Raw genomic sequence first — 21,505 nt, 5'->3', positions numbered from 1 at the left:
AGCTTGTTTTATGGAAAAGAGCTGCGTAAAGACTCATTTTGTGTTCTACAGGAAAATGAACAGTATGACAGTATGAGCAGACGTAATAGGGATTCTTGCTTTAGCAAACACCATTAGTTATGCATTGAGAAAATATTAAGACATCTGATGCATGCAGTTGGTCTCTATGCATTTACAGACTCAAAAATGTGCCACAGAAGTGTGAGGGAACCCTTGAGCAAGTACGCTATTATTTCCGAGTCAAAACACCAGTACCAAAGAGCAGGTCAGCTGGGAGTTAAATTCATATTACCAGCTGAGAAAATCCCCTCAAACAGATTAACTAAAGGTCTGATATTTGTAGTTGCATCAGAGCCTATGATGTTCTTCAACAGACATAAACAGATTCATCACAGGAGGGTGAGATTACTGCTAACACACACATACAGTGCCACATTGAAAAACTGGAATTCAAAATCAAATTTAAACCTGGTGAAAAAGTACAAATAAACCAAATAAAAGTATGACATTTGTACAAAAGGTCAGATTGTCTTGCTTCCATCAAAGCAAACAAGATGTTTTGGAACACTCTCAAATTTATAATAATAATTTTTAAAAAAACTATTAAATCAGAAAAAATTGACTCGGACCTAAATAGTCACCTGATGACCCACTTTGGGAACTCAAATGCCCCCCAAATAGTCTAATTTAATCGAATAAACCTACTTTTGGAGCATACAAGTCAACGTCGAGTTGTCTATTTACATTTACCTGGAAGACTTTAGTGCTAATTCACAACTGCAATGTTGCTCAATATGTAGGATGGAAGGGACACAGGTGCCAGACTTTCCAGTATAGCTGGATTGCTGCTGCCTGAAACAGTATTTCCCTTAGGGTGGAAGGTAGTGAAGAAACAAACTGCTAACATACACGTTTCCTTGGGTGGGAAGTTTGGAGGGGTAGTTGACAGTTATGTCACTAGGGGTCATTGTGGTTGGACTACATATACTCAAGGCCACCTACAATGTGAAGATCAAGCTTAGAGTACAGAACGTATATGTGTGAAATGCATGTGCTGTACTAGGGGTCAGAAATGAATGAAGCTTGTGACAAAACTGCCAATGAAGTTACAAAAACACCCCATAATTTAAAATGTAGGGGCAAAAAAAATGCCCTATAATGAATTCCCTCTTTTTTTCATTTGTAACATCTGATATATTTTCTAATACCCTCATACCATCATACCCTTCAAAATAAAATTCAAGGGGCAAATCTTGCCCCATAATAAAAAAAAGTACATTTCTGACCCAGGTTGTACTGTATTTGCTTTAATATTTTTTTTAGACACAGTGGTGAAACTCACTAAAATTCTCAAGTCATATTTCTAGTCCTGGGAATCAGTACAGATTTCCTGATTTGATCCTATTCTGATTCACAAGCTCTTGATTCCGATTCATTTGGCTATATTCAAGTTATAATGACCACAGCTAAAGCTGTAAATTATACATGGAACCTTCTAACTTGGTATATTAAGAAAATATTCTTTAAAAACATGTTTATCAAGGGCCAAACTATGCATTTCAATTACTATTTATTTAAAAGAATACTCAAGACAACCAAAACTGAAGAAAACTTTAAAGTTGAAGTAAAATATTGATTTTGAGATTTTAAGAATCGAAATTGGGATCGTTCAAATGAAGATCGTGATTAATCAGGACATTTATAATTTTACCTAGCCCTAAATATTTCATCCCAAAATGAAAAGTTTGTTTTTGTTTGTTTGTGGTGCAAGTTAAACTGCAATAAAAAAAGTATAGTGATCAAAAACCTATAAGGATTTTCAAAATTAAAAGAATAAAAATAAATAAGTATTTTATTTTTTATTCCAACAAAAAATAAAAAAAATAAAAAACAATTAAAAAACATTTAAACATAAACATAAAAATGCAAATACCTATTTTGAGACCATTTTTAAAAACTATTTTGAGACATAATTTTAATAACAATTAAATACATATATGTCTTATTTTGTTTTCTATTACTTTTAGGTGAAATAAGACATGGCCATTTTTTTCAAGAGATTCACCCTAATGATTCGATATTTATTCTGTATCAATAAACACCAGGGCATTTTCAATTCACCTGCACATGATCAATACACTTCAACTGGTCAAATTTGTCCCTCATGTTTAAAGTTTAGTTGAGACAGAATTAATTTATATAACATTTGTTTGAATTAACTTGAAAGTAAACTTAATTAATTGGTAAACAACCTACCATTAGGTGGGTCACGTCTTTTTTCTGCAAGACAAAATTAAGATAACCATTATTAATAAACTGACAATTATTTTAAATGTGATTAAATGTCATTTTAAAAGTGCTGGTCATTAGTGAGAGCAAGAAAGTTAGATTTGAGGTCAATCTGTGTACAAAAGGTCAAAAAGCCTGAGCATTTTGGGTTAGTTCTTTGGCGGCATACAGAAAAATGCAAAAACAGCAACTCATGAAGTGTACAATCCTTTCCTTGTCCCAACAGAAGTTGCTGAGTCAGTCGACACATGGAGAGAGAGGAAGCGGTTAAAAGAGAAAAGCTAATCAGAAGCAGACCAACACGAGCAGACCCCTGTGGGTCCCACACACATCAAAGAGTAACTAAACTCAAGTAACAGGCACGAGGATACACGGATGGTGGGAAAGGAGCAGCCTTTGTTAAGAAGGAAAGATTCCAAGAATAAGAGATCCAGCTAAAGATATAGATAACCCAAAAATCATATCACAGTATGTCATCATTTACTCACCCTCATGTAATGAAAGTGAATGGGGATTGGGTTTAAGCTCCAAAATGGTGCCATAAAAGTATTCCACGCAGCTTCCCAGCCATTTCCTATATTCCATTTCGTTATTCAGTGATAATCTTCCCTTTTGGCAAAGCTCTGAACTGGACTACAAGTCGTTAGTACAACAAAAATGGTACAGTGCAATTTGACTCCATTGTTTCTCACGTGTCTTGTGAGCAAACTTTATTGCCACTGTATTTGATTGGAGAGCAGAGGAAGATTTTCAGTTAATAACGACTTTAATAACGAAGTTTCTGTATGTTCTTCATACAAAGCTAATGCATGGCTTCAGAAGACTTAGAATGCAAAAAATTCCATGAGTCGAACAAACCACTTTTATGGTTCTTTAATGTTGTTTGTTAACCCTTTCAAAGCTTGACATCCCCATTCGCTTTCATTTAATGAAAATAAACAGCCAGGACATTCTTCAAAAACTCACTATCTGTGCTTCACAGAAGAAAGTAAGTCATCCGGTTTGGAACAACAAGAGGGTGTGTAAATTTAGAATTTTAAAATTTGGGTGAACTATCCCTTTAAAGAAAGAATGATTGAGCGAAAACATCTGAATCAGGACCAAACCAGCCAAGATGATCAAGGTTTTTCCAAGCGAACGCAGAGAAACACAGTTCACTGAAGCACAGACACAGGTTACAGTGCTGCTCTAATTACCGGTTTTCCTCTGTCTTTTGCCCAGAAGATCGCTGGTCGCTGATCTGAAGCGCTTGGCTTCCTCCTCATTGGCAAAATTGAGGCCGATCTGGCATGACTGAAATGGAACACAAATTATAAATGCTTTGTATTTATTCGGCTTATGCTGAAACACCAGACTGGCACTAATGAAGTGAAACACAGATGATTCAATGACACACTAACACAAAACAGTTTGGAAAGTCTCTTTGGTTTTGCTAAAAAGTGCACATGTAAAGTGTCTTAAGGCCCCTGCACACTTCCTACGAAATTGAAGAATGAACGGGTGTCATGTCATTTAGAATGAAACCTGGCTATCTGGTTGAGTTAATTTCAGTGGTTCATAACAGCTCGTCAACGCAAACTTTCAGAACAATTTCTTACCGGCTGCTAAATACCTTCTTACTACCATTGGTCCACGTCATCGGTAAGTGTGACCCGGAGCTCCACCTACTTTGAGACCGACAGCTAATGCCCGCTCAGTAAGTTCAGTCAACATGAACACAAATAGCTTAAAGAGCTATTAGTGAGCTGGCGCACATTTACCTAAATCTGTACAATTGTTCATGTAGATACATGTTCCAAGACCATGTCATATGATGTTTTTTGTTTAATTAGTCTACAAAAAGGAATCAACTTTAATCAAATACTCTTAAGTGCCAATTCACACATCTGCACAATGCTCTATCGTCTGTATTCTACCTATTAACACTCTTTTATACACCAATCTTTGCAGTAGTATCGGTGTCATCATAAAGTGCAATAACAGAGTGTAATTGGTGCATATTATGGCTGCAGATAGCATGTTAGCTACATTAATTCAGAATGTAAACGAAACAAATTACACATTATCTACTGCATCTACAGTATATTACTTTAAATCATCATAAAGTAGCTAAAACAGCTTCTTTCACTGATCTCGTGTGAATCCTACTCATAGAATGAGACATGAAGCCATTGATAGCACATTTTAATGTCATATTTATTGGTGTTTTACATGTAGTCTTGAGCATCTTCATATTTCAATGCTCCTCTAAACGCCTCCCCCCAGTGGTGCAGCCGGTGTCTGAATGTTTGCAAACAGTATGTCGTTATTCATCGGTTTTGAACTTCTTTTTGGCTCCAAGCGAAGAACGAAGAAGAACTTTGTCGTGAGTGTGCCGGGGCCTTCAGGGGTCAGGTTATACTTCAGCCCCCCCAGTTTTTCACAACCATTTACCACCCACTCAATGATCCTTAAAATTACCTTGGTTGGTTTTTGCTGCTGTGCCTTTAAGACCTAAAAACTGTTCATTTGAAATGAGTAACAGCATTTAAATATGAACACACGAACAGACTCGAGTACTTACATCTCCAGCAAATGTGATAAAATATGGCCTGGAGCTGTTAATTGTGAAGTTGTTGTAAATTTCTTGCTCAAACAAGGTTTTTCCCTCCTGTTGACCAGAAAGAAAAACAAACAATCAGAATGAAACCTATAAGAAGTTATGGCTGCTAGGATCACCATGACAACTGCCCCACAGCAGTGGTGGACTGCCATGGGCGGTGATGTGCACGTAAATGTATTAACTTATAAGACCATCTGAAATAAATTAATAAAATAATAACATGCGAGTATAGTGAAGTATTGGATCCTTATTTACCGTGTCCTAGATTCTTAATGCTAGAGACGTATACATTTTCAATTGAATGCTAAGCGTTGCACATTGTTACAGCTCCGGCTTATTCACAACGCGAGTTCCGTATCTAAAGTGCTACTTGTTCAAGTTCAGCTGTGCATTCACTTTATTGTCTGTGCAGGTACGCACAATTTGGTACAAGCTCAGTTGTGCATTTGCTTCATTTCCTGTACAGATGTAAGTGGTTATATTATATTTATGTTGTTGACATAGCTGATTAATGTCAAATAGGATGCATCTGAAAAAAGGTGATTAACCCACTAAGCGCTACAATTTATCTTGTTCAGCTATATCAGCTACCGCAGCTCAGACGGGGCAATCCTCAAAATACTATGACTGGATAATTTGACGAGCTATTAATCAACAAGATTTTTCTTCTTCTAAATAAAACATTGTTAGTGCATTGGTAATATCTTGCAGTGTTATTTCACATCATACTTTCGTCAACAGTATATTTTAAGTAGAATGGTTTAATTATTCTCAAGATGCACATCGTTTTCCATCTTGTCTTTGTTATCCAAATCAAAAAATGTTGCAACTGGAAACATCATAAAATCAGTGAGGTCTTCTCTAAATGTGGAAAAGGTTTTTTTTTTTTTTTTCCTGTCGAAAAAAGTATAAAACATCTGACACTTGAAAAGCTTTAGCAAAGGTAGGACTGAATTTAATTATTGTCCATCTGTTTACTGATATTTATTCTTGTTTAATATTCAAGTTTAGCTATATTAACAGAATCTGTCATTCTGGAATATTTTTTTGCCCTTGATGTTAGTTCAGTTAAAAAGTATTTGCCCCCATCCTGATATCTTCTGTTTTTGTGTATATCACATATTAAATTGTTTCAAAAATTCAAACATAAAACAAAGGCTAACATAAAACAAAGGCAATCTGAGTAAACACATAAATAATAATGTTATTTATTAAAGCAAAAACATTATCCAATACCAACTGGGCCTGTGTGAAAAAGTATTTTTCAGTATTATGAACTGCATTCATAATGAGGTTCAGCTGGACTAGATAAACCCAGGCCTGATTACTGCCAGCCCTGTTCAATCAAATAAACACCTAAATAGAACTTTTCAGCAGCATGAAGTTGGCTAAAAGGTCTCACCCATTAGCACACTATGCCAAGGTCGAAATAAATTCCAGAAATTATGAGGAAAAAGGCGACTGAAATACATCAGTCTGGGAAGGGTTACAAAGCTATTTCAAAGACTCTGGGACTCCAAAGAACCACAGTGAGAGCCATTATCTCCAAATGGAGAAAACCTGGCACAGTAGTGAACCTTCCCAGAAGTGGCCGACCTTCCAAAACTCCTCCAAGAGCACAGCGACGACTCATCCAGGAAGTCACAAAAAAGCCAAGGACAACATCCAAGGAACTGCAGGCCTCTCTCGCATCAATAAAAGTCACTGTTCATGACTCCACTATCAGAAAGACACTGGCTAAAAATGCCGTCCATGGAAGAGTGGCGAGGCGAAAACCACTGCATTAAGGTTCGTCTGAATTTTGCCAAAACACACCTTGATGATCTTCAAAGATTTTGGGAGAATGTTCTGTGGACTGAAGAGTTGAAAGTGGAACTGTCTGGAAGACAGGGGTCTTGTTACATTTGGTGTAAATCAAACAGAATTCCACAAAAAGAACATCATACCTATGGTCAAGCATGGTGGTGGTAGTATGATGGTGTGGGGACGCTTTGCTGCTTCAGGGCCAGGGTGACTTGCAATAATTGAGGGAATCATGAATTCTGCTCTCTACCAGAAAATCCTAAAGGAGAACTTCCGGTTGTCAGTCCGTGAGTTGAAGCTCATGCGCAACTGGATTATGCAGCAAGACAATGATCCAAAGCATAGGAGTAAGTCCACCTCTGAATGGCTCAAAAGGAGCAAAATTAAAGTTTTGGAGTGGCGTAGTCAAAGTCCTGACTTGAACCCGACTGAGATGCTGTAGCAGGAACTTAAATGGGCAGTTCATGCTCGAAAAACCTCCAATTTGGCTGAACTAAAGCAGTTCAGTGGGTCAAAATTCCACCACAGCGCTGTGAAAGATTGATCTCCAGTTATTGGAAGCATTTGGTTGCAGTTGTTTCTGCTAAAGTTGGCACAACCAGCTATTAAGTTTAAGGGGGCAGTTAGTTTTTCACATGGAAAATATAGGTGTTGGATAACTTTTTTTACTTCAATAAAAAAAAAAAAAATTATAATAATGTGTATATATATATATATATATATATATATATATATATATATATATATATATATATACACACATACATACACACTTGAAAACTGTATTTTGTGTTTACTCATGTTGCCTTAGTTTTATGTTATATCTTGAAGATCTAAACCAGTTTAGTATGAAAAATACAAGAAATCAGGAAGGGGGTAAATACTTTTTCACAGCAATGTACATGTTACCGATGTGTAACCTATTGGTGCAATAACAGACAGAAATTTAAAGCCAATGCAAGCTATTTTTTTGGATTCATATTTTGGTATTTAATTTTTTTAAATTTCTATTCCTTTTTCAATGTCGCACTTTTTAAAGCTTGATCCACAATAAACACGCACTTTGTGCACACCCCTCCCCCAACCCCAAATTTGCCCTTAAAGGTATAGTTCACCCAAAAATGAAAATTCTCTCATCATTTACTCTCCCTTATGCCATCCCAGATGTGTATGACTTTCTTTGTTCTGCAGAACACAAATTAAAATTTTTAGAAGAATATCTCAGCTCTGTAGGTCCATACAAATCAAGTGTATGGTGGCCAGAAATTTGAAGCTCCAAAAAGGACATTAAAGGCAGCAAAAAGTAATCCATACAACTCTAGTGGTTTAATCCATGTCTTCAGAAGACATATGAAAGGTGTGGGTGAGAAACAGATCAATATATCCTTCTTAACAATAAATCTCCACCTTTGACCAGTAAGACAAAAGAAGAATGTGGAAGTGAAAGTGGATTTATAGTAAAAAAAAAAGGACTCAAATATTGATCTGTTTCTCACCCACACTTATCTCTCTTCTGAAGACATGGATTTAACCACTGGAGTCTTATGGATTAATTTTATACTGCCTTTATTGTGATGTTTGGAGCTTCAAAGTTCTGGCCACCATTCACATGCATTGTGTGGATCTACAGAGCTGAGATATTCTTCTAAAAATCTTAATTTGTGTTCTGCAGAACAAAGAAAGTCAAACATCTGGGATGGCAAGGGTGAGTAAATGATGAGAGAATTTTCATTTTTGGATGTACTATCCCTTTAAAAATTGTGGTGGTAAAAACTGCCACCGCAACACCCTAGAAGTGCAGTTAGGTATTAAAAAGACATCTAACGCATATGCAACATTGTTTGACATTGACTTACTTTGATATCGCACACCCTGATAAAGTAAGATCTCTGAAGGTTGTCTTTTACAAGGCAGGCCACCCCACAGCATCTCTTCACCCAGGACGAACTTCTGTCGGCTCCATAGACCTGCACCACTGCTGAACTCAAACTCTGCAGACAGAAAAGAAACACAATAATTATAACAAATCTGTGACTATGGATATCAAAAGTACTGGTACTTTATCAAATCGATACTACAATAAACTAAACAAAAGTAACAATACCTTCCTGTCTTCCTTCAGTGTTTCCACCGAATGGGTATTACTGACTGTGTGCCCATTATGAAAATTACTGTAATCTGAATGAGCAAAAAGATGGTGCTTTTTTCTCACTCTGATATTTTTTTCCACAAAGCACTTCACAACTGGAATCTTGCCAGTCAATCATTTCAGAAAGTGGTCCGTCCATTAAACTGCCACAGACAAGGAGTTCTTGCAGTTCAACAGATGTGTGTGTACGGTGGTCAAACTACAGTGGATGGGATTGTACCGCAGTGTCATTCAGCCGCCTGACACAGCGCATACACCTCATGATGGACATAATGGAGTATGACAAAGCCGTGCCAAGAGCGCAGGACTCAATAAGTCTCCTCACGAAACTGCCGGTCACAATGCCAGTAAATGAAGACAGACACTCTTTCAGACTAATAATGATGAGAATGACACGTGCTATAGCCCAATCTCCTGGCAGGACAGCGCAGCACATTATCAAAGACAATCTGTTGTTCTGCCTTACATTTTCATTTAAAACTCAATTAATTGTTTTAGTGTAATGGAATTTGAAAGGAAAAGTGCTTTTTTTTTGTCAAGAAAATTATGGAAAAAAATAAATAAATTAAAATCATGGTCCTAAAACAGGTTTAATTTACTTTATGCAAATTTAATTTGACATTTACTTTTGATTTTGGGGTGAAAAGTGACCTGGGCATGTATTTGTGAAATTCAAGAATGTTATAGTATATGACATTCTTTATAAGAGCAAAGAGTTTGAACTAGGGTTGGGTATTGATACGGATCTACCGATTTGATTCTATAATGATTCTCAAGCTTTCATTTCGATTCAATTCAGATTCAGATAATTAAATTTGAAAAAAATTCTCAGCAAATGCTGTAAATTATACAGGGAACCTTCTAACTTGTCGCATTATATCACGAAAATATTAAATCTGAAAAAAAAAAAATATATATTATTTCTGAACAGAGCACAAATAACCAATTTAAATGGAGCCCAAAAGGCTATTTACTTAATCTAAAATAAAATAAAAATATTTTTGCAGGTTTTTCAGTTTACTTAATTAAAATTAACTAAAGCAGCACAATTCTAGAACATTTTGTCACAACTTGATTTCATTGCGTTTTATCCAATTAAATTTGTCAAAACAAATTATGTTTACTTAATCCATTTGAGTTACATGACATTGGACTACATGAATAGTTTTTGTAGCATTGATGAAACTGATTAGAATAGGAGATTTGTTAATGTTTGATTGATATTTAAAAAGAGTGTCTGTTAGACTGGAGTTTTGGGGTTACCATTGTGGTGAAGAGGTTGAAGATGGACTTTTACATTCAAGTGATGTTTGATTTGAGTGGTGTTTAGCTCCATAAGCATTTGCTATCAAATTGACAGTGCAACAGTTTCACTGCCCCCACATTTGCTCACCTGGCATATCCTAAATATTAATTAAATAAATTAAGTAAAAATTAAATGAAACATTATTAAATTGAGTTTTATGAACCTAATGAAGTCGAGTTAAAACTACGATAGTACATTGATCTGACCTAATTTAACTAAATTATGTTGACGGAAATTATGAAACTGACAATCTGAGTGAACTAAATAAAATTGCTTGTAAAAACTCTCAAATTTAATTAAGTAAGAATTTTGTCAGAATTCTTTTTTTTTCTCCCCAATTTGGAATGCCCATTTCCCAATGCGCTCTAATCCTCGTGGTGGCGTGGTAGCCTCAATCCGGGTGGCAGAGGACAAATCTCAGTTGCCTCCACGTCTGAGACCGTCAATCCATGCATCTTATCACGTGGCTTGTTGAGCGCGTTACTGCAGATACGTAGCGCGTGTGGAGGCTTCACGCTATTCTCCGCGGCATCCACGCACAACTCACCACGCGCCCCAACGAGAGTGAGAACCACACATTATAGTGACCACAAGGAGGTTACCCCATGTGACTCTACCCTCCCTAGCAACCGGGCCAATTTGGTTGCTTAGGAGACCTGGCTGGTGTCACTCAGCACGCCCTGGATTCGAACTCGCGACTCCAGGTGTGGCAGTCAGCATCAATACTCACTGAGCCACCAGAATTCTTTAAGATCTAGGTATTTTAAGAATCAATATCAGGATCATTCGAATGGCGATTAATCGGAAAATCAATATGTTTACCCAGCCCAATGGACATATCTACTTAAACTTCTGGGTTTGCACATCAACCGTTTATCCTGAGATGCACAAGCTGCAAGAACTTGAACACACAACATTTCTCAGCTATAACTGTGGGTGAAAAGCCACATAGGACAGTTGAGGTACTGCTAAAAAAGCTAAGACTAGAAGTTACCCAGTGATGTAATCATGGGGTGAGCAATAACTTCCGAGCACTGTTATGAAAACAGCTGCAATATGTGTTAAAAGTCCAAGCCAAACAGCCACTTTAGGGAATAAATGATCAGCATCCACTCTCAGGACGTGCCAGATGATTTACATAAGCGGAGAGGAGACCAGCAAAGCCAGACGGCCCAGCAAGGAGCACAGTTAAGAATGCAGCCATGCCAGACGTCTGAAGAATCCACAAAACCGCAGACCTGCAAAATGCAAAAGGGATCCGGACAGAGTAGAGGCCTTCCGAGTTCTCATTGGCTAAAATAAAGCTGCCACTCATTATAGTAATTTCTCAAACTTCATTCGGCATTCATTCGAACAAGTGTGTAAGAGCGAGAGCCGTGTTACATCACAGTTTATCACTCATCAATATCTGTGGTTAGCTGAAATGCCCTCTGGAAGAACTATGGTGACATAATCTACATCTACTCATGTACTGCGATGACATCACTGATGATCCATCAAAGCAGCGAGATTATTTGCTCTGAATGCTGCTTTCTTGATAATACAGTATTTCTACATGACACTTATTAGAACTTTGCGGTTTCTTATTTGACTGAGTGGGTTAAAAGCTTTTTTTTTAAGGAGTGACAACTGCCCCAAAAACTTTTATAATCGCCCTGATAAAATTGGCAATTTTAACATTCCTTTTTTTTTTTATTAAATTCGATAAAATGATTCAGTCTCTCTCAAACTTTTACTTGTGGCAAATGTATGTTTTAGGGTTGGAAACAGAGTTCCATTAAAAAAAAAAAAAAAAATACTGGAACCAAATGATTTTCATGACTTTCAGTTTTGATAATAGTTGCCGAACGTGCATTCTTCTACCGAAACGATACACCAGACAAAATACTATGACACTGTTCAAGGCACCACCATTCAGCGCGAACAGTGTAGTCCGATTCCTGATTGGACTATAATCCGGTTCTTTTGAATCAACGGCGCAAATCATACAGTACTTTCTGCCGAACTAATTAATTTTGTCAGCCCAATCTTTTTAGTGAATCAAAAACTTAATTAACCACGAGTCATTCATTTCATCATCTGACTTGAAATGAACCGAGTAGCAATGAATCAGAGTAGCTTAATTATTGGATGGTTGTTGATATGATATGGTTTAATCAAGAATACATATGATGGGGGGATAGCCCAGCGAGTATTGACACTGACTACCACCCCTGGAGTCGTGAGTTCGAATCCAGGGTGTGCTGAGTGACTCCAGCCAGGTCTCCTAAGCAACCAAATTGGCCCGGATGCTAGGGAGGGTAGAGTCACATGGGGTAACCTCCTCACGGTCGTGATTAGTGGTTCTCGCTCTCAATGGGGTGCGTGGTAAGTTGTGCGTGGATCGTGGAGAGTAGCATGAGCCTCCACATGTGGAGTCTCCACGGTGTCATGCACGACGAGCCACGTGATAAAATGCGCAGACTGACGGTCTCAGAAGCGTAGGCAACTGAGACTTGTCCTCCGCCACCTGGATTGAGGTGAGTAACCGCACCACCAGGATGACCTACTAAATAGTGGGAACTGGGCATTCCAAATTGGGAAAAAAGAATAAAATAAAAAATAACCGTAATACCGAAAATTCAAACTTGAAGTACCACCTGTTTTCAGCAGGGGCCAGTAAGCGAAACTCCAACTGTGTAGACCACTCCCATTGTTTACAAATTTCAGCGCATGCACAGTAAGTGGCAGCGGAAAGCCGGAAGACTGCTGTGTTAGATTTGACAGATTAGATGATTAAACAAACATACGACACAAAACCATCATAAAAACAGATGCATTTTTTGCCATACAATTATTATGATACGAGTTAATAAACATTTAATAACGTTTGCTATAATTGTTTGCTGCAACGCCGTGAGTTGAAATGATCTCCTCAATCCAGTCAGCTCTGTTGATGGCTTGAAGCCACAACCGTCTACGAGAGCCCTCGAAATAACTTTTCAACAATGGAATCCAATTAAAGTTTGCGTACGGTTTTTGCCATCACTTCCGTGAGTGACGTAAGCAATGACGTTGCCAAAGGATTGGTCTAGGCAACGAGCAGATGTACAGAGAACAAACCACAATCAGGCTTGCTTGACACTAGTTACAGCACAAGATAAAAATGCATTCTTGCATCTAAACACAGCTGGAAGGAGCACAAGTCTGAATGCAGGGATCTAGAGACTAAGTTTTAAACTTCGTTCAACTTGACACAGTGACCAAAAAACACAGTGTTTATGACGAGGCAACCAAAGTGAGATGCTCCAAAAGTGTCCGTCTGATGCACGAGTGAATTGACGCGTCCTGAGAAAAGCCCTTATAATAAATCTATCATCTCGGACAAGTTCAATTGCAAAATGGATTGCCGTGGACTGTAGGCCAATGATTGGCTTATGTTCTTTAAATGGAAATAAACAATACATTGTATTCTAAAGCCACTTTTGTATTGTCTTATCAATGCTTTATTTGTATGCCACAATAATGTAATGCACTTCGATCATCTGATTTATTATATAAAAATATACATCAATTATTTTGAAGTATTCATAAACATGTAATCATTATACATTTAATTATTTTTAGTTGAGGGCCATTTTAGCAAACATTTATATATGTGATTAATCCCATTATTTGGTAACAGACTGCTGAGGGTACAGGGTAGTAATACCAATAAGAATGTTTCAAAATATTTCTTCCTCAAAAGCACTAAAAGAATCATCAATAGAACCTAGGGCTGGGCGATATATCGAATATTAATGATATAATCGAGATAATTTTGCTGACGATGTAAAATTGACCAATATCATGAATATCGCGATGATTTTAATGTGCTTTCATTAAGTTTCATAAAGAGTGCATCAGTAAACTAATTTCACGACCCTTCAGGGCAGCACAATTAATCAAAATAACGAGTTGATCATATGTGATTATTAATCCACAAAAGGCTGTGATTTTAAAGACAGATAAACACGGTCTCTGTGTGATTCAGAACAAACCAGTGACGTGCTGATCTGTGTGCACGCTAGGGCTGTGTCGATATAATAAAATATAGATACATTGCAATACTTTTTCTCACAACACTGTATCGATACTTAGATCCATGTATTGCGATATATCGTGATACTTTCAGTGCAGTCAGAGATGCTTCTATGAGGCACGAAAGAGACTGAAACTGATCCTGCAGCATTCAGGGTTTCTCTCACAGACATGCTGGACCTCGCTCATGAGTTTGGATCTAGGGCCGGGAAAAATATTGATTTTCTACTTAAATCTTCATTTATACGATCCCAATTTCAATTCTTAAAATGTCAAGATCGCTCTTTCTTTCTATCTGCAACACATGGCATGAATGCTGTAAAGAAGCATTCAACCAAAAACAAACACTACTGTCAAAGTACCTGCTACAGGTCTTAAAGAGACGGTATTGTTTTAGCACTTGTTCTACATACAAATAAATACTTGTAAATAGTATAAATTAGGCATGTAAACAACAAACATGTAACAATATACTGTATATAAGCAATATAATATATTAATACATCATATTTATTGATGTAATACATGGACTACATTTAAAAAAAAGCTAAAGTCACTAAAATGATGAAAAACTAATGATACAAAAAATTTGGTCAAATTGATATGTCCGTAAGGTCCCCTGTATAATGAATAACAGCATTAGCTGAAAGAATTTCCTTCATACTGTATGTAAGCAAAATGGACATTATAACTGAAAAATTCCCAAAATCGAAATCTAATAATGATGTTGTGATATAATCGCAATATATATCGAATCGTGACATGTGTATCGCAATATGTATTGTATCGCAAGGTGGCTGGCGATACCCAGCCTTTGTGCACATGAATGGTGGCGCTCTCAAATCAGTTCAGGTGCATTGTGCAATCAAGCATTCCTGCAATTCCAAACATTAGTAACCGCAACAAGTTATTACACAAATCTACAAAATGCAGCACAGAATAACAGAAAAGGGGGAAATTACAGCGTTTCAGCGAAATGCGGGATATTGTAAATTAGGGCAGCTCGAAAATGTCAGTAGTCTGTAGTGAAATCTGACGATTCTCAATACCAGCTTCAAAACCACAACAAATAATAACACTAACTAATATGTTAATTATGGAAGAATGGTTTCAAGTTCTTAAGTAATTATTCAAGGCTAGTAAACAGTCAGTAATAAAATAACAATAAAAACAGCAATGAATAGAAATAGATTCAATATAATAGAATTTTTAACAGCTTTCAAAGTTTTTAACAGCAGTATCAAGTAAACATTCAGAATGAAATGCAACATAAAACTACTACTGGTCTTCACTGTATGATTATAATACATTAATACTTTTTAAAGCTACTAAACTCACCCAGTCAAGAGCAGTGAGTGTTTTCTCGTTTTCTTGTTCTGGTTGTTTGATTATTATAATGACACACAAGACAGCAGCAGGTATATTAGCTTACATTTATACTTACAAGTCCAACATTTGAATACATTATTTCTCCGCTGTTTACGTTCACTTTAGACATAACTCTGTGTTTACATGAATACCTCACCAAGACGGGCATTTTGCCGTAATTTTGAAATGCACTTGAACATTTTCAGAATACAGTCACATGATCAGCACACGCACATATGCTGCCTGTCAATCAAACAGGGCGCAGCTGTTACTAGATCATTAGCGAATAATAAAATTACACACTCTGGATTACTTTCAACAGCAGAATAAGAATATATGAACTTTCCAATAAATGACACAGGCCTAAGATATCACAAATATAGCAGGTTATTTTTTCGTTATTTACATTTTAATCAGTCTGCTTGTCCGGTAGGGTAAGTAAAATTCTCTTTCACTTGCCCCTTCAAAAATCCACTTGTCCCAGACAAACGTTAATGTCGAGCCCTGATTAAATATTGCATTCAGCATTGTCCGATACAGGGTCGGCGCCACAGGGGGGCACCAGGGGGCAGTGCCCCCTCAGCCAGACCACTGTGCCCCCACTGTCAAAATTCTGTATCTGAACCAATTTATATAATTTAGCTATTATCTTTTAAATGTGTTTTACTTTTTTTGCAAGCCTAAATATTCAACTAAATTGTAAAATTAATTAAATAAAGCAAATTAATACTTAATCTTTGTAGTGAGTAACTGAACATTTCAGGTGAAAGGTGGGGGCAGGATTTACGCTGTCTGGCCAATTGACTGCTCTCTTAATTAGAAAAATGTTTTCTGCCATGTAATTCAGTCAGAGCTCAGAGGCTCAAAGAAGGAAATGGATTTAAGAAATGGATTACCTAGGATAATGATGAATGAATGATGCAAATGATGATGTGAAGTTGTCAAACATTATTTAGATTGATAAATGGATAGAATTTTATTCACTCAAACAAACAATTCATAACAAAACTCCAAGTTTAATTAAGTTTATAAAAATAAATTAATACAATTTAAATATATTGAGGTTTATTTATTTAATTTTAAGATTACTCAATTAAATTTCATGGAAATTTGTTATGAAATTGAAATGTGTAAATCTGAAATATAGGCAAGTTTGATAGGATCATTTGATTAGACATTTATTAAACAACATTTTTTAGATTTTGCTTTTTGTTAATTTTGTATATTTTTGCATATTTTAAAGTGCTGACATGCCACAATTTCAGACACATATACAGGTAAGGGATAAAGCATCATCTTCTGGCTGCAGCCTCTGCTTCACAAGTTACCAGGACGTGAACACATCATGCACTCAGCTTTAGGAGGTGTTTAGGTTCGTGTGGTTTGCAAGCCCAGAGACTCTTTAGCAGAGACGGGTCACTTCTATTAAAATGAATGGGAGAAATTGGAACACCCAAGGGTCACCAGATGTAGAAAGGAAGTCCTGCCTTCAGGTAAAAGAGCCAATCACCTTTTACGTCGCAAGCCATCACGTTATAATCTAGCTGCAGCAAACATGGGCGAGTGACGAGCATCCACGCGCCAGTGTGTGCATCATCCGGGAGAGGATTCAATCTCTTCCCCGGTCATTTCACACAACTCATAGCACTGACTGCACAGAGAAATGCCAGTTTCTGAGTTTATTTTCATAACCCGCTTCCTTATTATTTGAACTTTAATAAAGGTTGCTTTAAAGATATAATGGCGGGGTGTTTAATTGCGAAACGGAATGTGGCACAATAATCAGTTTATCTCGATGATCTTGTTTTCATAATCGTTGGAAGCCAAAATCGTAATTGAAAATAAAATTCCTATTGTAAACTGTCAAATACACATTGCCTTTTCTGTGTCAAAATAAAAGCCCCAGGTGGAGGTGAAGTAAACAGGACAAAAATATATTACTTTTGTATAATTAAATCTAATAATCAGAATAATAATGATAATTCAGCATTATATTATAACAGTAATAATTTAGTATTATGCAATATTCAACTGGTGTTTCAAAAATAAATCAGTGAAGCAGCTTTGCACAACTTGTTCATTCACAAAAATGTATTAGTAAAAACATTTGAAGGTAAATAATGCTTTTTATTAAGCTTCTATGTATCACTGTATATGAAATATAAATATAAAGTGCATATTAATGAAAATGATTGCATTTCTTTCTCTCTTTGTTTATTTAATGAAAAACTAATTATTTTTAAATAGATTTTTATTTAATGTCTTTAAAATATTGAAACTACTTGGCTACAATGGCTGTTTGGATAAAATGATGGTTCCTTTGATAAAAAACAAACAAACACTTTTGAGCCATTTTAGAGCAAATACATAATTATCCAATTATATATTGAATATCGTCTATAGGTGGAAAAATATTTAGATATAATTTAAGACATAATAGCCAGCCCTAATAGAACCCTTAAGGTACTGGAATCATTAAAAGGAATCAGAAGCCCTACTAAACCAGGAGATTTTAAACTGCCCTCCCAGTTCAAAGAGCTAAAAATGCTCCATGGGCAAACTTGGCCAGCAGGAACTACCTGAGTGGACTGGTTCTCCAACCCCCCACTTATACATGCTAGAGAACCACAGTCTGCCAGAACCAGCATAAAAATCACCGAGGTCACCACACCACTTCCTCAGGGTGGTCTGATCCAGCAATCCCAGTCCAAAACTTGTTGCTCTTTCAGTCAGTGTGTGAACGGAGACAGCTCCTCCTCACTGACAACACTGCTGGAAAAACACTAACTAGAAAATGAACAGCTTGCAGTTGAGCCTCAAGGTTCTGTGATTCATGCAGTGTTCAGAACAGCTCAATTATCCATCAGAGAGCACAACCACTTCAATCAACATTTAAGCAAAAAACAAATAAAATAAACGTATAGCAAAAGGGGACTCTAAGTCTTTGGGACGCATTGGGGTAGTTGACACTTGATCTGTCCTGAGCTATTTTCAATCAACATCAAGACTTTAGATTCAAATGTACATGAATATATAATGGAAAGAGTAAATTTAGGTACTGCGTCTGGTCATCGTTTCTTTTAAAGCTGAAGTGTGTCATTTTTATGTTAATACGCAATATAGGACCATTTTAAATGTATGGTCTCTCAATTTACATGAGACAAAACTGCAAGCATAATCTTTTCAAAATAATGAATATGCTGTCAACATCCCGAAAGTATTTCATGTCAACTGCCCAATGATAGGCAAAGCACTGTCATCGTCCAAAACTGCCAGGTATGTGGAGCACTGTCAAGAACTTGTGTCTTGTGAGAGAAACCACTTTTGTGTGACAATTCCATGGATACGGAGCAGGTTCCTGTTTTAAACAGGTTAACACAGATTCAGTACACCACGTTAGAAGAACGTGATCCTTTGGAAACTTGCGCGGCCTCATTTGAAGAGGAAACCTCATTTCAGCTTTCTGAACAACAGCACGAGTTTATTCTTGCAGGAACAGAGCATGTAATGGAATGAGGAAACAGCTCAGTCACAAACAGAACACCAACTGCAGTTTACGAACAGTCGAATGGGGCACCTGACTTGAACTTTACCTGGGCAAAATAAAACCAACTACAATCTGTTTGGGAGGCTAATATGAGTATCAGCATATTAGAAAACCACAGATACTGGGCCTGGGTGAAATTGGATTATGCTGTTATAAAACAAAGCAGAATAAAGAAATGTGGCTGTAATGTTCTATGGAATATCAAAGCTTGTCGTCAACAAGTTATGGCTGCATGCACTGCTTATGCAGATCAATGATATACAAGATGCAACTCAACACATGGATAAATCATCAGATATATTGCTGATAAATCGGCTGATATATGGCCAGATTATCAGACAATAACTGTGCATGTAAAAAAAAATCAATAAGATGTCTACATAATGTATTTGCAATCATATATTGGACAACCTCTCTTTCTAGTTATTGGTATTGGACATAAAAATAAAAACCTCTCTGTCGACCATTTATCAAGACGGCCATAACCAAAGACATTAATAGGGCCACGTTCCCCCAATATTCTGTATAGTGTTGAATCAATATGGGTTTTTCAATGGCAGATTCTTGAAAATTTGGCTTCATCTTTGCCAGTTAAGCAAGAAATACTAATGTCATAATGACAACATTTCTAATAGGGAAGCACTGATATGAAATCTTTTGGCGATTACCAACACCGATATTTTGCCACTTACCTTATTTGTCATCAGATCAGTTTTTCTTAAGAATTATGCTTTAAAAATGAATAAAGAGGTACAACAGCTATAAAAAAAAAAATAAAAAAAAAAAAAGGCTACTAGGCACTTCCAAACAAACTCACATTTTACATATTATGATAGAACATTACAAATTCATATTATGCAATTTATCATGCTTTCCATTTTTGGATTTCATTTATTTTGAAAGGTATTTCTTTACATTACACAGAGAAAAAATTATTACACAATGCAATAAATCTACATAATTATAAATAAATATCTTTTTTAAATATATATTTCCCTTTCCATGCTTACGACTGATATTCTGATGGTTTTCATTTGGTCAATAATTGGCTGATATGTTGGTGCATCCCAAATTTCTAATGCGCATAGTTTCCTTGTATGAAACATTGTTCAGATCCAAGTTTACAGGTTTGTTCTTGTGGCAAGAGATATTAAATGTTGGAAATGTAGAGTTGAATGTCTCAAACTAGAGATCAGGACTGTTTTAATAGTTAATTTTATTGTGAATCTGAAATGGTCGCCCAGAGTAGGAGGAAGTTTTATGAAGTGTTGTCAAGTGACAGTCATAAACGCAGGTCATTTAATCAAACTGAGAGTGAAATCTAAAGGAACATCCCAATATGACATGCTCAACAGCATTTCTTTATTAAGAGGTTTGATATAGCGCAGCTTAAACTTCTATGACCACCATAATTAACTTTAACTATTGTGAACCAGAGAGCTGTAACATGAACAAACTTTGGTAACACTTTATAATAACATTCATTAACAGCACTGAGAGACAGAGTTACATTGGGCCTATATAATGCATATCAGATAATTAGTTAATATTATAAAACACTTCTTTATACACTTTCATGTTCATATCTGAACATCCCCCTTATATAATGCATGCTAATGATGAGCTGTCATCTAAATCACTTGTATCTTTCAGAACAGCCCTAGGCCTAGGAGTTCACCTTAAACATTATGGCATGTTAAAGAACTGTTCTTGATATAGAAAAAAAAAAAACTGCACAAATGCCTGTGGAGGACTACTGCAGCAACCATATTCTCTGCCTATTACACTTTGATGTTCCATTACTGATACAGCACATAACAACACTGTAGAGTGCAACATTGTATCCAGTTGATGGATAATCAAAGTGTTACATTCCAGTGGAATCTTTAATGACTCATTGTATAGGTAACATTATACAACATAGTATTGGACTGAACGCTACAAACAGAGACCTGGCAAAGAAATCAAGCAAACTTACGGTGCATTTTCTGCCCATATGGTTGAAGAGCGCTTCATTTTCTTGCGGAGTGAGCAACAAGGAGCCAGTGTTGCCCACGGGCCTCCTGTTTGGAGGTGGGCCGCTCATTTTTGCCAATTCGATGGTGTGAACTTGATCAGGAAGTGGGATTGAGAAAATATGTGTTCATTGATCTCCGATCACCGCAGCCTATCTCCGAACACTCTCATATCTCCCGACCTGTGCGTGTTTGGTTGTGGATGGGTCGAGAAGGCGTAATTTCTCTGATCTCGGAAATAAACGCGAACCCTGTATGTGTGGTTCTCCGATGTCGCCTTGAGACTCTAAACTTTCATTTGAACTCCAGTGCACCGAGATTTCGATCCAACATGGCACTGCTAGCGTTGCGCATGACAGGGAAAAAC

The 21,505-nt window shown here is 36.7% G+C and overlaps 1 protein-coding gene across 2 annotated transcripts in view; it reads right to left on the bottom strand.

Moving 5' to 3' along the window:
• LOC127436745 (actin nucleation-promoting factor WASL-like) overlaps window positions 1-21,505 on the bottom strand; it is a 33,563-nt gene extending 12,058 nt beyond the window's left edge. Inside the window, exons 1-5 of one of the 2 annotated variants that reach the window (XM_051691070.1) lie at window positions 21,102-21,504; window positions 8,551-8,685; window positions 4,853-4,939; window positions 3,486-3,582; window positions 2,257-2,280 (exon numbers count right to left, since the gene is read on the bottom strand). In XM_051691070.1, coding sequence (XP_051547030.1) covers window positions 2,257-2,280; window positions 3,486-3,582; window positions 4,853-4,939; window positions 8,551-8,685; window positions 21,102-21,209 — 451 coding nt within the window. In that variant the 5' untranslated portion in view covers window positions 21,210-21,504. Of the gene's footprint in view, window positions 1-2,256; window positions 2,281-3,485; window positions 3,583-4,852; window positions 4,940-8,550; window positions 8,686-21,101 lie in introns of both variants that reach the window. The other variant, XM_051691071.1, reaches the window with a different exon arrangement.

The sequence above is a fragment of the Myxocyprinus asiaticus genome, chromosome 47, assembly GCF_019703515.2.
Source record: "Myxocyprinus asiaticus isolate MX2 ecotype Aquarium Trade chromosome 47, UBuf_Myxa_2, whole genome shotgun sequence".
NCBI classification, from domain to species: Eukaryota; Metazoa; Chordata; class Actinopteri; order Cypriniformes; family Catostomidae; genus Myxocyprinus; species Myxocyprinus asiaticus.
The sequence above is the reverse complement of the archived record's forward strand: the minus strand, read 5'-3'. Positions and strand labels throughout refer to the sequence as shown.